Source organism: Mytilus galloprovincialis, chromosome 13 (assembly GCF_965363235.1).
Source record: "Mytilus galloprovincialis chromosome 13, xbMytGall1.hap1.1, whole genome shotgun sequence".
In the NCBI taxonomy this organism is placed as follows: Eukaryota; Metazoa; Mollusca; class Bivalvia; order Mytilida; family Mytilidae; genus Mytilus; species Mytilus galloprovincialis.
The window spans coordinates 37,894,007-37,908,009 of NC_134850.1; the positions used below are offsets into that span (position 1 = coordinate 37,894,007).

The window sequence follows — 14,003 nt, forward strand, 5'->3', positions numbered from 1 at the left end:
GTTATCTTTGTCATACAAGCAGACTTTTACAGCAAAATCCAGAATAAATTTCTTTGAGTTTGGTGGCTTCTTAATAGAAAATCTGTAAAATAAAATTGTTATTGAAAGCAATAATTACAATGAAACCTTTAGGATATCTAAAACAGTATGGGTGGTTAGAACATTTCTTTTTTTCCAAACAATTGGCTGTCATAAACAAACACATTTGAAGGGGAGGTAACATGAATTTGCCACCATGGTTGGCGGTGAAATATGTAATAGCATGAAATGGCTTCTATGGATGGTAAACCTATTTTCAATGTGCCTTCCCTTCTTTTTTTTATTAATATCTAAAATCTGGTGCATTTTAAAATGAGGTCATTAAATGAAGCAGGATGCAATAAAATGTTTTTGTTTTTACATATCCTTAATTTCAAGGCACGGGTATTTGATATATTATTTATATACCCTGTCATCACTTACTCAAATACAATTACATCTTGTCCTAGGGATATTCTTTCTGTTTTTCCTACAAAATAAAAATATTTCAATTAGAATATTCCGACTCAAAAATACAAGATTAGATTAAACTATCTTAAAGAATTACATATGGTTATAGTGACCAAGTTTGTCTGACCAATTGATTTTAAAAGTTATGAAGGTCAGTTATCTTCCTGAAACTGGTCCCAAATCCCAAAAAGCAACTGCCTGTTTCAAACTCATCTCTCCTGCATTTATAAAATACTACCAGAAAAATATTTCTTGTCATGGATGGAAAACAATCCTGACAGCTTGCATTGTGTATAAATTGCTGAATTACATTCTAGCTATTTTCTATAAACAAAATAAGAAGGTAATTTTAACAAAATTTCTTCATCCTAGGTTCGTCTGGTTTTCAAGTTTCATTCTGACATAAGGACTTATACAACTAGTTTTATAATACTTGAAAGATACATTTAAATCTTTATTAGACATATGACGTACCCCATTCATAGTTTAACAGCGATTTAGTAAAATTTTCTGTATTGATTCCATATGATATCTTGTAGTCACAAGGATCCAACTCAAAGAATGGTCTAACTGTCAGTCCAAAGGAAGGGATATTGGCACAACAATCAATTCCAGTGCATGATTCTGTTACGTGGCATGCTATTTGGTTTCCCAAATCTGGACGATTAAACATGCTTAATGGACATTCTAAAAAATAACAAGTGAAACTGCGAGCTACTGCTCACTGATGATACCCCCGCCGCAAGTGGATAATATTAATAGTGTAAAAATATGCAAGTGTTCGGTAAACAGGAAGTTGTCGAGTGATGAATCTGAAAACACATCACACGGTATAGCTGACTTATAAAAATCCTGAAACCAAATTTCAGAAATCCTTGTATTGTAGTTCCTGAGAAAAATGTGACGAAAATTTTCAACTTGGCTATCATGTGTAAAATCATACAAGTGTTCGGTAAACAGGAAGTTGTCGAGTGATGAATCTGAAAACGCATCACACGGTATAGCTGACTTATATAAATCCTGAAACCAAATTTCAGAAATCCTTGTATTGTAGTTCCTGAGAAAAATGTGACGAAAATTTTCAACTTGGCTATCATGTGTAAAATCAGACAAGTGTTCGGTAAACAGGAAGTTGTCAAGTGATGAATCTGAAAACGCATCACACGGTATGGCTGACATATATAAATGTTGATACCAAATTACAGAAAGGGTGGATGTGTAGTTCCTGAGAAAAATGTGACGAAAGTTTCATGGGACGGACTGACTGACGGACTGATGGACTGATGGACGGACTGACGGACTGATGGACGGACGGACGGACAGACAGAGGTAAAACAGTATACCCCCCCTTTTTTAAAGCGGGGGTATAAAAATAAAATTTTGAAATGAATATCTGACTTTATATATGCATTGTATCATTATAGAATTAAATGCCTTTTTAAAGAAATTTATTGGTGTATAAACTAGACCAATTCACTCACAAACAAATAAAAGCCTGAAGGACTTTTATGATATGTTTGTGAGTGACTTGGTCCAGCTTATACACCAATAAATTCCTTTAAAAAGGCGTTTAATCCTTATAATTCTTTAAAATTGAAAGATAGGGAATATATTTTTTCCACACTCGTTACCTCTATCACACGTAATTTGTATATTTATGTCTTCAATAGGCCTGGCACATGAATATATTTGTTGGTTAACGCATAAATATGTACTCAATGAAATTTGCTACCTGATAAAAAATAAATTGCAACAAGAATGTGTCCCAAGTACACGGATGCCCCACTCGCACTATCATTTTCTATGTTCAGTGGACCGTGAAATTGGGGTCAAAACTTTAATTTGGAATTAAAATTAGAAAGATCATATCATAGGGAACATGTGTACTAAGTTTCAAGTTGATTAGACTTCAACTTCTTCAAAAACTACCTTGACCAAAAACTTTAACCTGTAGCGAACGGACGCACAGACGGACGAACGGACGCACAGACGGACCAACGGACGCACGGACGAACAGAGTCACAGACCAGAAAACATAATGCCCCTCTACTATCGTAGGTTGGGCATAAAAATTCTTGTTATCATTCAAACGAATATTTTTTAGTGTATTATTTTATTTAACGATTAATGCATAGTGAAAATAAATTTTGTTAATGTCGGCGTTATTAACGCCGCCATCTTGTTTACATTGGTTATGAAAAGAAGTTCGGTCAATGTTGTCTACCGAAAAATAAACCACATCAAGATTAACTACCGGAAGTCCTCTTGACCAGTCATATCAACGTATTCCCTACAATGCAAATAATATAAGAATTATTTCTTTTTAAAATGAATTTTTGGGTCATTCAAATGGCCATACAAACAAATGAAATTTTCACTCACAGGTTATATAACTTACCACTGTTCCATCCCTGAATACTTGGTGAATAAGGATATCTTTCAACATCACACTTAGGACCACTGAAGAAATCAGTTAGATGTAACTGGTCAAGGATGAATATTACAGCAACATCTTTCAATTCTTGGCTAATATCTAGGTTCACTTCATCTAACCAATCCTTGACAGAGAAATCTAATAAATATATAAAGTATTATCATAAGCATATAGTACGTATGTACAAAGTACACTTAGCTTCAAGTTATATAACTCATTTCCTTAAGTGACCTATAACAAATAAACAAATGTATCATTTTTTTTAAACTTTGCATCCTCTTTCAATTTCACTCTTTTTCATGCTGAAATTTCATTTGTTTTTTGGGGGGATGGGAGAAAGTGGTGTGTAAAGTCATGTAGCACTAAAAATTCTTTCAGTGCTTTTCAACCAGGCCCTTCAGTCACAAAACTACACTCAGTCAGTTTGATTGGGTTTTTTTTTCTTTTTGCTATGATAAATATTTTGTGTTGTTTGTTAAAAAAACAAACTTATATTGAACATTAGGCTCAGTGAATATCAGATTTTTTCTAATAAAATAAACAATCTCATAAATAGATAATAATTGTTTGATATTTTTCCAAGCTAATATTACACAGCATAACATAATATTCATGTAACAATTAACTTTTAAACTTTACAGAAACCTTTGAAATCAGAATATTATTTCACTGTATGCATGCAAAAACTAAATCATAAAAAAAGGAATTTATAAGTGATAAACATAATTTATATTTTATTCTAAATTTTCAAAAGTTTCTCTATTACTATTTTTAGTAGTTCAACATTTAACAATTTATCCTTCTAAATAATAGTCAAGTTGTCTTAATGTTAAAATTCTAAATTTGTTTTCAAATTCAGATTTTATGAATGAAGTTTTCTACTTACCACCTGAGAAATATACATACGGATATTACTTTCCTTACCAGTCCAGACTTCGCAATTAAAATAAAACATCTAGATGACGGAGATACTTCCAACCGGTACTACGTCACCTACATGCTTTACTCTACCTGTACCCCAGTTTTGTTTTTTTCTATTTTTTCAGTAACCTTATTACTACTATAGAAAATTACGTGGGGAGGTTGGGTGGGTAATTATCAGGTGGTAAGTAGAAAACTTCATTCATAAAATCTGAATTTGAAAACAAATTTAGAATTTCATTTCATTCATTTTCTACTTACCACCTGAGAAATATACATACAGATAGATTACAAAGCCTTACCTCTCTGGTGGTAGGGTAATTTTCTATGGCTCTGCGTCTCTTCATCCTGGGCATAATCTTTACTTTATACCACTTGTTCATTTTTAAAAACATTCTTCTGTACACTATACAATATTTACAATGTCTTTATTTTTTTCTTCTTTTCTTTAGTCTTTTTATCTTTTTTTTTTTTTTTTTTTTCGAACTGCACATTACAGTTAAAAATATATCAGTCTTTTTGATGATTTTAAAAACAATCTGTTATATACACATCAGGATAAAACCTTAACATCTACATTTCTCAAATAAAACTTGATGAAAGTTGTATCAGTAGACCAGTCAGCGGACTCTAAAATACTCTTCATACTAGCCCCATTAAATAAGGCCCATGAAGGTCCAATTGCTCTCGTACTGTGAGCTTTAACTTTAAAATCTGTATTTTCATATGCCATTTTTATGGTATTCACTAACCATCTAGAAATTGTTTGCGATGTAACCGGTTTGAATGGTTTAACCGTTGACAAGAAAAGTTTTCCTTCATCTTTCCTTGTTTCTTCTGTACGTTTCAAATAAATCGCAATGGCTCTTTTAGGATCCAATTTTTTATTGTGTTCAAAGTAAGGCACAAAAATTTTTGTTCCATAATGATTTGGTCTATCTTGTTTTGATAAACCTGGTCTCAAGAAAACAAGTCCTTTCTTCTGAACATTCACAAACCCCTCTCCTATCCTCAATGCTTGTAAGTCTGAGCACCTCCTGTACGTTGTGATTGCTGTAAGAAAAACCACTTTATAAGTTAAGCATTTAATATCAGCTTTCAATAAAGGTTCAAAAGGAGACTTTTGCAACATGTCCAACACTTTTTGTAAATCCCATTCTGGGACTAAATTTACTTTAGGCGGTCTAGAATTGAAAACCCCTCTAAGTAGTCTAATAATATAGGGATGTTGCCCAATTGGAACATTATCTATTGGAGATAGCAATGACGATAACATTGACCTATAACCTGCTATAGTACGGTATTGTAAACCTGAAGTGTACAAATGAGATAAAAAATCTGCACATTCTGCTAAAGTAGCTGCATAGGGATCTTTTTCCCGTTCACTACACCAACTATGAAATCTTTTGAATTTACAAGCATAGTCTTGCTGTGTGCCAGATCTCCATGATGCTCTGAGAAGCTTTCTAGTTTCTCTTGAAAATCCCTTATTTCTGAAATTTTTGTGGAGAGCAGCCAGGCTGTTAGCGTGAACACTTCGGGATTTGGATGGTAAATGTTTGTTTTTGGTTGATAAAGAAGATTTTGCCTTATTGGTAGTTTTATTGGACTTGCTACTGATTTTTGAAGAAGCTCTGTGTACCAATGTCTTCTTGGCCACATTGGAGCTATCAGAATTAGTCGACAATTGAATTGACTCATGTGTTTTAGTACTTTTGGAATTAGACATATTGGTGGAAATGCATATGCCCACATTTTTTCCCATGATATCGACAGAGCGTCTACTGCTAGAGCACTGGGATGAGGTATCCAAGCACAAAACACTGGTCTCTTGTGATTGTGTACTGAGGCAAACAAATCTATTGTTGGTTCTCCCCACATTGCAAACACTGATTGAACTATCTGATTGTTCAGTGTCCACTCTGTGGGTTGTATTTTGTATCGAGACAGATGATCTGCAAGAACGTTTAACTTCCCCGCTATGTGAGCTGCTCTGAATGTCAGATTGTTCTGAATAGCCATTCTCATTAGACACCACGTCTTGTAACAAAGGTGTATGGACTTGGTGCCCCCCTGTTTGTTTACATATTGAACGACTGTTGTGTTGTCGCATTTGAGTAGCACATTTTGATTTTGCAATTGTGGTAGGAAATGTTGTACTGTTCGAATTACAGCTTCCAATTCCAAGAGATTTATGTGTTGTTTCTGTTCTTGAACCGACCAAAAACCTTGAAAAATCTGATTGTTCATGTGACCCCCAAACCCTGTCTTTGAAGCATCTGTTGTTATTGTGAGGGTTGCCGACCACTGGTGTAATGATTTGCCCTTGGTAGTGTTTGCTCTGTCCAACCACCAATTCAAATGATCTTTTAGGTGTTGAGTAAATGGAATTTGATAAGTAAGATCTCTGGTGGATGGTTTCCAGAAATGAAGTAGATGTAATTGGATAGGCCTCATATAAAGGCGTGCATTGGGGATCAATTCTATGCAAGACGCTATCAAACCCAACAACATTAGATAATCTCTTGCTGTATTGTGTCCCTTCATTATGCTTATCACTAACATTTCTAACTTTAAAATTCTTTCCATAGTTGGAGAAACTATCTCCTTCTTGAAATTGAATAATGCCCCTATGTAAGTGATCTCTTGTGATGGGATAAGAGAAGATTTTTGAAGATTTACTATAAATCCCAAATTTATCAGAAGATTGAGTGTTTTCTCTCTGTCTGAAATTAGCATTTTCTCTTGAGCATTCACTAGCAACCAATCGTCCAAATAAGTTGCTATGCGTATGTTTTGGATTCTCAGATGAGCTGCTACTACAGTAACTATTTTTGTGAACACTCGAGGTGCTTGAGAAGGACCGAAACACAGAGCTACAAATTGGTAACATTTGCCTTGTATGCAAAAACGTAGAAATTTTCTGTGTGTTTTGTGAACTGGAATATGGAGATATGCATCTTTCAGATCGAGAGACAACGCCCAGTCTTGGGGCTTTACTAGATTCAAGACTTTTGTTAAAGTGTCCATTTTGAAATGTTGCTTCCTCAGATACTGGTTGAGAGGTTTCAAGTTTATCACAGGTCTTAAATCGCCTGTTTTCTTGGGAACCAGAAAAAGTGTACTGTAAAAACCTTGATGTATCTCTGCTTGAGGTACAATCTCTATTGCATTTTTTTCTATTAAATCTTCTACCTCTGCTAAAATAATAGGTAGATTCCTCGCATTGACAGAAGTGTGTTTTATACCTGTCAAGTGAGGAGTTTCTTGAAATTCTAATTTCAAACCCTCTTGTAAAGTTTTCAGTACCCATTGATCGTCTGTTATTGATTCCCATTCCTGAATAAAATGTTTTAACCTCCCTCCCACTGGTATCTGAGGCAACAACATTAGATTTTTGGCGTCAGGAACTATACTTTTTCTTCACATTAGAGAAAGAACTTACCCATGGTTTGGTAGCTTGTGTCTGTTTACCAGATGACTTGAACTCCCCAAAGTTCTTCTTTGGTATCTTAAAGTTACTGTCAAATTTAGGCTTTTTTACAAATGTTGACTCTGAAGTAACTGTAGCCGTTGGTTTTCTTTTACCCAACTGTGAACCAAGTGTAACTCTTCTATTATCAGGTAAAACTTCAGCTAATTGTTTATTTCTGTCAGTTTTCTCTTTCATCTTGGTATCAAACTGTGAACCAAATATACCATCTGCTGTTAATGGTAAAGTCACAATTGTATTAGCATAGTCTCTAAGTTCATTTAGACCTGTATCATACATGGTAGCACGACGACGTATCATGTGGTGAAAAGCTCCAGTTCTCGCCGTCTGATCTAAACTTTTGGTTGACAAAGCAAAAATGTCTCTTACATTCTGAATTGCACTATCTAAATTTGGCGAATCAGATGTTAAATTATCCAATAAATTTCCACTTGCTTGTTGCAAATAACAAGTCGTGATCAATCCCATGCGGGCCGCAACTTGACCCTGATAAGCTAACCTTTCAAGTGACTTTAAGTTCTTAGTAAATAAACTTGGGACTCTGCCAAAAGCAGCCTTTGGCCCATATCTTTTCATCAGTAAACTTTCTACTGTATTGTCCATTGTCGGTACATTAAAGTATTCTTGACAACTTGTATCTATTGGGAAACTTAGTCTATAATTTTCCTTATAACTAGTGATTTTGTGAGGAGTCTCTGATCTCCAAGAACCACGTAAAACATCAATTTGGTTTTGTTCTAACACTAAACCTGTTTTCTCAGTCTTTAACGAAGTATAAGCATCTAGACCAAACTTGTCACCTAGTGTATGACTCACAGAATTATCTTGCTTCTCTGTTTCACAAGATTTCTCATTTCTGTTACCTAAATATTTCTGGAACCTGTCATGTTCACCAGATTTAACTAACACTGATCTACTGTCACAAGTATTGACATCTTCATGATCAGAATTTCTAGAATTCTCAGAGCCCTCTGCACTGAATAAAAAGCCACTATTTTGACGTTCCGAATTCGAAATTCGAACAGATAGTGTGTCAATATCATCACCGCTATTTTGGTGCTCATTAATAGCACTATTCAACGGGATAAGAGGTCTGCGAGCAGCACTAAATGCCTGGACTGTGACCGTATTTTGATACTCATGTTCTGACCTTGGAACTTCATTTCCGGTGTCAGTACGCTTGTCTTGAAGTAAATCTAATAATTTACCCATTTTATCATTCATAGAATTGACTTGCTTGTCCTGTTGTTCAATTCTTGCTATCATACGACTTTCTAAGTCTGATAAATTGTCTTTCTTGCTACGAGAAGAAGTACGTTTCTTACCTTTCTTCCCGGGAGCGGAAGTGACTTTGTCGGAGGCCATAGAATTATCCTCTAACACAGAAGAAGTGTCTTCCTCGACATAGGCATCCGAGCCTTCACTTCTCATTATCTTAAACTTATATAATTAAATAACTTTGAAAATATTTTTTAACGTCTGAACTCTTCGGCGCAAAAAATAAAACTGGGGTACAGGTAGAGTAAAGCATGTAGGTGACGTAGTTCCGGTTGGAAGTATCTCCGTCATCTAGATGTTTTATTTTAATTGCGAAGTCTGGACTGGTAAGGAAAGTAATATCCGTATGTATATTTCTCAGGTGGTAAGTAGAAAATGAATGAAATGAAACTACCTGTGCCTGTGACAGTTCTGGAGCAGATTGGAATTTCGTGCTGGTTTAAAAGAGGAAGGCCATTTTCTGGGATACAAAACACATCATTATCCATTGGAAGGCAGATATCTATCCTCAGATCTATTACAAATCCTTTTCCTTCATCAAGCTTATCTATTTTGTATCTTTAAATATATTGATAAGAAATACAGATATTGAAAGAAGGCTGCAAGTTTTCTTATAGTTTTCTATAAAGATACAATAAAAGAAGAGTGTAATTCAAGTTTTTTTTGTTTAAACATATTTAATTTATAGTGGATTGGGAAACAAGTTTTGCAACTTGTATCAATCCCTTTCCACTTTGTGGGTGTGAGTGCTGCTACAAAGCAGCAATAGCCTGCTCATTTTTGACATCTCCAAGGGTGTCTTTTACATGCTTGGATATGGCTCTCTCTTAACACGGGTCAGCCATTTATCATCCCCTTTCGACGGACTATCATCGTTTCCTCAAGACCATACTCGCAAATGGTGTCAAGGGAGAGCCGAAAATTCAGTTCCTGAAATTTTCATCCCGGACCAGGAATCAAACCAGGAACCTTTGTGTTAGTAGTCCGATGCACTTACCACTACACCACGGCTCTCATTTTTTGTTGTTGATTGATATACAACATTCTAAGGCATATACTTCAATGAGACTAATAAAAAGCTTTTATTCCACAATTAAGAATGATTGTTTATTGATCAAATCAGTCAATTGATGATTTACCTTTGTTTCACTTTCAATGTTGACATTTTTTTCTTTTAAATAACTTTAAATGCACAACTCATGCTTTATTCATCTCAAGCTAATGGTTACATTGAAATTCATATGAATGGGGATTCAATGAGGTTGAATTAGTCACTTGCAAGTGAATTATTCATCATCAATGTTTTTCTGCTTATTTTTGACAAAATTGAACCATACTGGCTGGTAAAAGCGAATTCTTATTTCATTACTACACTTTCATTAATGATTAACAAAAAAATATCATAAATTATATTAGATTTTTTACATTTCTCGTAACAAATTTTAACAAAAAATCCATTTAATAACACATAAAATCTGTGATCATTGTTATGAATATATTCTAAATCATAGCTATATATAAAACATCGACTTGTAATTTTACATTGTTTGAAACATACTTACTTAATGGTAATAGGTGCAGTATCCCCATTTCCTATTTCCAACTTATTTTCTTTACCTATAATCAAATATAAAATTAAGTCATGAATAATTTGACAAAAAATCTTAAGTCCTTGTGATTATCAAGCTATCTGTAAATCAATAGGCTGTCAAGTACTAAAAAAAGTTACTTTATGAATATCATGAGAAATCAGAAACGTCAAAATATAAGTTTTACATGTCCCCATAAATTTTACTGGGGTCAATATTTGTATGATTATCTTATAGCTTCTGTGTGTTAAAGGTGTTTGAAAAATATTATTATTCATATGTTGCAATGTAATACTGTTAACTGACACTACCTCCAACTCATATCCTGTTTCACATACCCTGCATCATTAGAGTACCTCTTAATCTTAGCCTTGTAAATTTGATAGTATTTTATATACAAGTATTGGACCAAAACATATTGGTCCAACAATTAGAATGAGATGTCTGCAAAGGACTTTATACACAGATTATCTGTACCTTACTTCTTTTGTGTCAAAGAATTCAATGATCAATCAATAATTATTCAGTAAATAAAAGAGATGAACGCATTATTTTTTTTCAATTTCAGTTTTAGTTTAACAACCTAAGTTTTACCAAAATCAGTGACATAGCCCATTTACTGACCTTAAGTAATAACAGACCCTTACCCCAGTCATACTGAAGTAGAACCATCTTATGGTAGTATGTTCCAAAACTTATTTCAATTTCAAAATCACAAGGACTTAGATTAAATCTAAAAGGAATATTGTATGCAACATCATCTCCATTAAACGGAAGCTTGAATTTTAATCCTAAACAGCAACTGAGTCCTGAACAACTGTCTGTTAGTTCACACTGAGTTATGTCTCTCAATGAATTTGGTATTTGTAATGTGTTGGTACAACCTGCAATGAAAAAGCGATAATATTCCATACAAGTTTATCATACAGTAGCGGGGAACCGACAGACAAATGAATAATATTAACAAAAGGTGTCTGATTTTCTAATACTTTTAAACTGTAAGCACTTATCCTACATAAAGTACATAATTGTTCCAAATTTCATTTTCAATTTTCAGAGAATAAACAATACTTAAATCGGTATTGCTCTTTTTAATGATGATCATGATCCTTCAAATATTCGTGAGTAAAAGGAGACTGACTACAAGTGTGAGAAACCCATCTAAATTTGGCAGCTTAATATAGGGAAAGGAAGCATATGTTCTTCACTTATGGTACAAGAGATAAGCTGTCAAATTTATAGTCAATCAAGTTTTCTGTATTTGAAGAAGCTTTCAGACTTTTTTTACCTGCCACATATTTGCCTTATTTTCAAAACATGGACAATAACTCATGAACATAACCTCTATTTTGTCATCAGAACAAATAATTTAAAAGCATTGGTTTAATGGTTCAGAGTGATTGCTAGAAAAAGGCATCATGTCCAATTTTAACTCAGCCAAAAAATAAATGAAAGTTATGAAAACTCCCTCCTTTATAACAAATGTTAATGAAACCTGAACAATCAATGTAAACAACTAAAAAATAGGACTGTAAGTTATTAAAAACGTGAAAGCTTTTACTATAAATTCCCTTCCAAATGAGCCCCTTGAACTTTCTTATGTTGAACTCCACATACACATTAATTCACTGAGTCTAAGCTTTAAGGATGTCTGCTTGTCATGTTTTGGAATTTTGTCAGATTTTCGGAATCCTCTGGTTTTATCCATTTGAATGCCTTAAAAAAAAATCTCCAAGTACACCCATTTTTCTTTTTAGAAATCTTTTACATGTATAATTAAAAGTCATTTGTAAAATTCTTATAAAATTTTATTTATTTTTTAACCCTTTCAACGCTACACAAAAAAATAGAAAAATGGCTGCTGCTGCTGCATTTTTTTTGTGTTCATTCATTAGAACAGTATATTCCTTTTCAGACTGCTGTATCTTTTTTATTATAAGAGATACAGAGAAAGTTATTGCATGAAAAATGCTCAGGAGAGTATGAACTGTAATGTTGGGCAGTATTTCAGTAAATTTTTTATCAGGTTACCTGCATTTTCAGGTAATTAACAGGTAAAAGGTGTAATTTATTACATTTGTGTTGAATTTTGAATAAAAACTACTTTTAGTCTTCATCTATTTTGTTGTTTTATCTGCCATATAATAAAGAAGACACCAATTGCTCGATTCCGTAGCGTATTGCACCATACACAACGTATTATGTAATTGGGGCACAAATCAGTGGCTCCGTCCTCAATATTTTCAGTCAACCTCCGTTTTCCCCCCTTTTTCTACGTCTTGTAATGATCGATCAAATCATATTTCCCACAAGAATTGAATGTAATAAACACATGGAGATAACAAGAAACCTTTTAACTAATCCTCGTCGTCAGTTTCGCCATAGAAATGCTAAAATATTTCCATATTTACAGCTTCGTTTCTGATTTCCGCCATTTGCATTTGTCAAAATATTTGTTTTTATTTTCCTTCAATTTTCCTTCTACTGCATGATTTTACAATAAAAATTGCTGGGATTTCAAGCGCAAATGAGACCTTGTATATCCTCGATTCATACAAGGAAAAATTAGAGAGGACCCGAATGAAAACCGAATGGTTTAAGAGTCCTTATGAAAAATCCGGTTTCATTGCGGCATATGCCGCGAATAGCAGTGGCGGACGGCGTATGTCATCGCGGCATATGTCGTGTATAGCGTTGAAAGGGTTAATAGTATTTGAGAACTTTAACTGGTCAATGATAAAGCTATGAAAAGTCAAGAGAGATCATTTTCCCGCCAAAATTCCAATGGCTTATATCTCGAAAACAAGCACATTGACCCCCATATTTTTTTTTGCTTTTTTGATTCCTCAATTTATTCCCTATCAATACATACTAGTTTTATGAAAAGTTATTTATTTTGAAACTGAGCAGCAAACATCCTTAAGTTTAACTTTTACCATTAAATCTGAACATTACATACCTTTTCCAGATTCCAATAGTTGACAGATGGTGTCTGTAAAAATATCCTAAAATCAAAATTAAAATTGTGTATATAGTTTTGATCTATATATGTCATATGTACACACTTTTAATAATATAATTAATCCAATTGACTGAGTTTCTATTTCATTGGACAAAAAATTTCAATTCCTGCAATACTAAAGTTTTCAATATATTAGTTAATACTCACCTCAATTCCTAGTTTTCGTAAAACAATATTAAATGCTCCTTCGGTAAGACTTCCCCCAATAGCATTCACCATATCAGAAATTGAATCCCCTCCTGAAAAAATTAAAAGTGGTTATTTATAGAATCATATACTGTAAATTCAGAAATTATTGCGAGGTTTTTATTATTGCGAATAATGCGACAGAGTTGTAAACGCAATAATTAAAACTCGCATTTTGTAATGTCTTAACTGAATTAAGCATGACTTTTTCTCAAAATCGTAATAATTAAAATCGCATTTAATTTAAAATGACAAAATCGCAATAATAAATGAACGCAATAATTTCTGAATTTACAGTATAAAACAAGAGGCTCTCAAGAGCCTTAATCGCTCACCTTAATTCTTTTGGTTAAATCTCTCATCAATGATTATTTGGCTTTTCAATTTATTTAAATGTTTTTTGGATCGTCCTATCTTCTTCAAAAGCCAAAAAAAATAATAATTTTCTCCTATGTTCTATTTTAGCCATAGGAGCTATGTTTCTTGACATACAAGGAAATAAAATATAAAATTTATACTAGATACTCTGAAACTCATTTAGCCTAAGTTTGGCTGAAATTGATACAGCAGTTTCAAAGGAGAAGATTTTTT

The 14,003-nt window shown here is 33.5% G+C and overlaps 1 protein-coding gene across 1 annotated transcript; it reads right to left on the reverse strand.

Annotated features, from left to right (window-relative positions):
• Positions 1–4,146: 4,146 nt before the first annotated feature.
• On the reverse strand, positions 4,147–8,994 carry LOC143057786 (uncharacterized). Its single transcript, XM_076231181.1, has 2 exons — positions 7,290–8,994; positions 4,147–4,897 (listed from the first exon to the last, which is right to left on the reverse strand). The coding sequence occupies exons 1-2, from the start codon at positions 8,766–8,768 to the stop codon at positions 4,856–4,858; spliced, it is 1,521 nt and encodes a 506-aa protein (XP_076087296.1). The 5' UTR covers positions 8,769–8,994; the 3' UTR covers positions 4,147–4,855.
• Positions 8,995–14,003: the final 5,009 nt, after the last annotated feature.

Coding starts and splice junctions, on each gene's coding strand:
- LOC143057786 (XM_076231181.1), bottom strand. CDS start 8,768: ATGAGAAGTGAAGGCTCGGATGCCTATGTCGAGGAAGACACTTCTTCT. Junction 4,898..7,289: donor CACAAGCTACCAAACCATGG/GTAAGTTCTTTC, acceptor TTTTTCTTACAG/CAATCACAACGTACAGGAGG.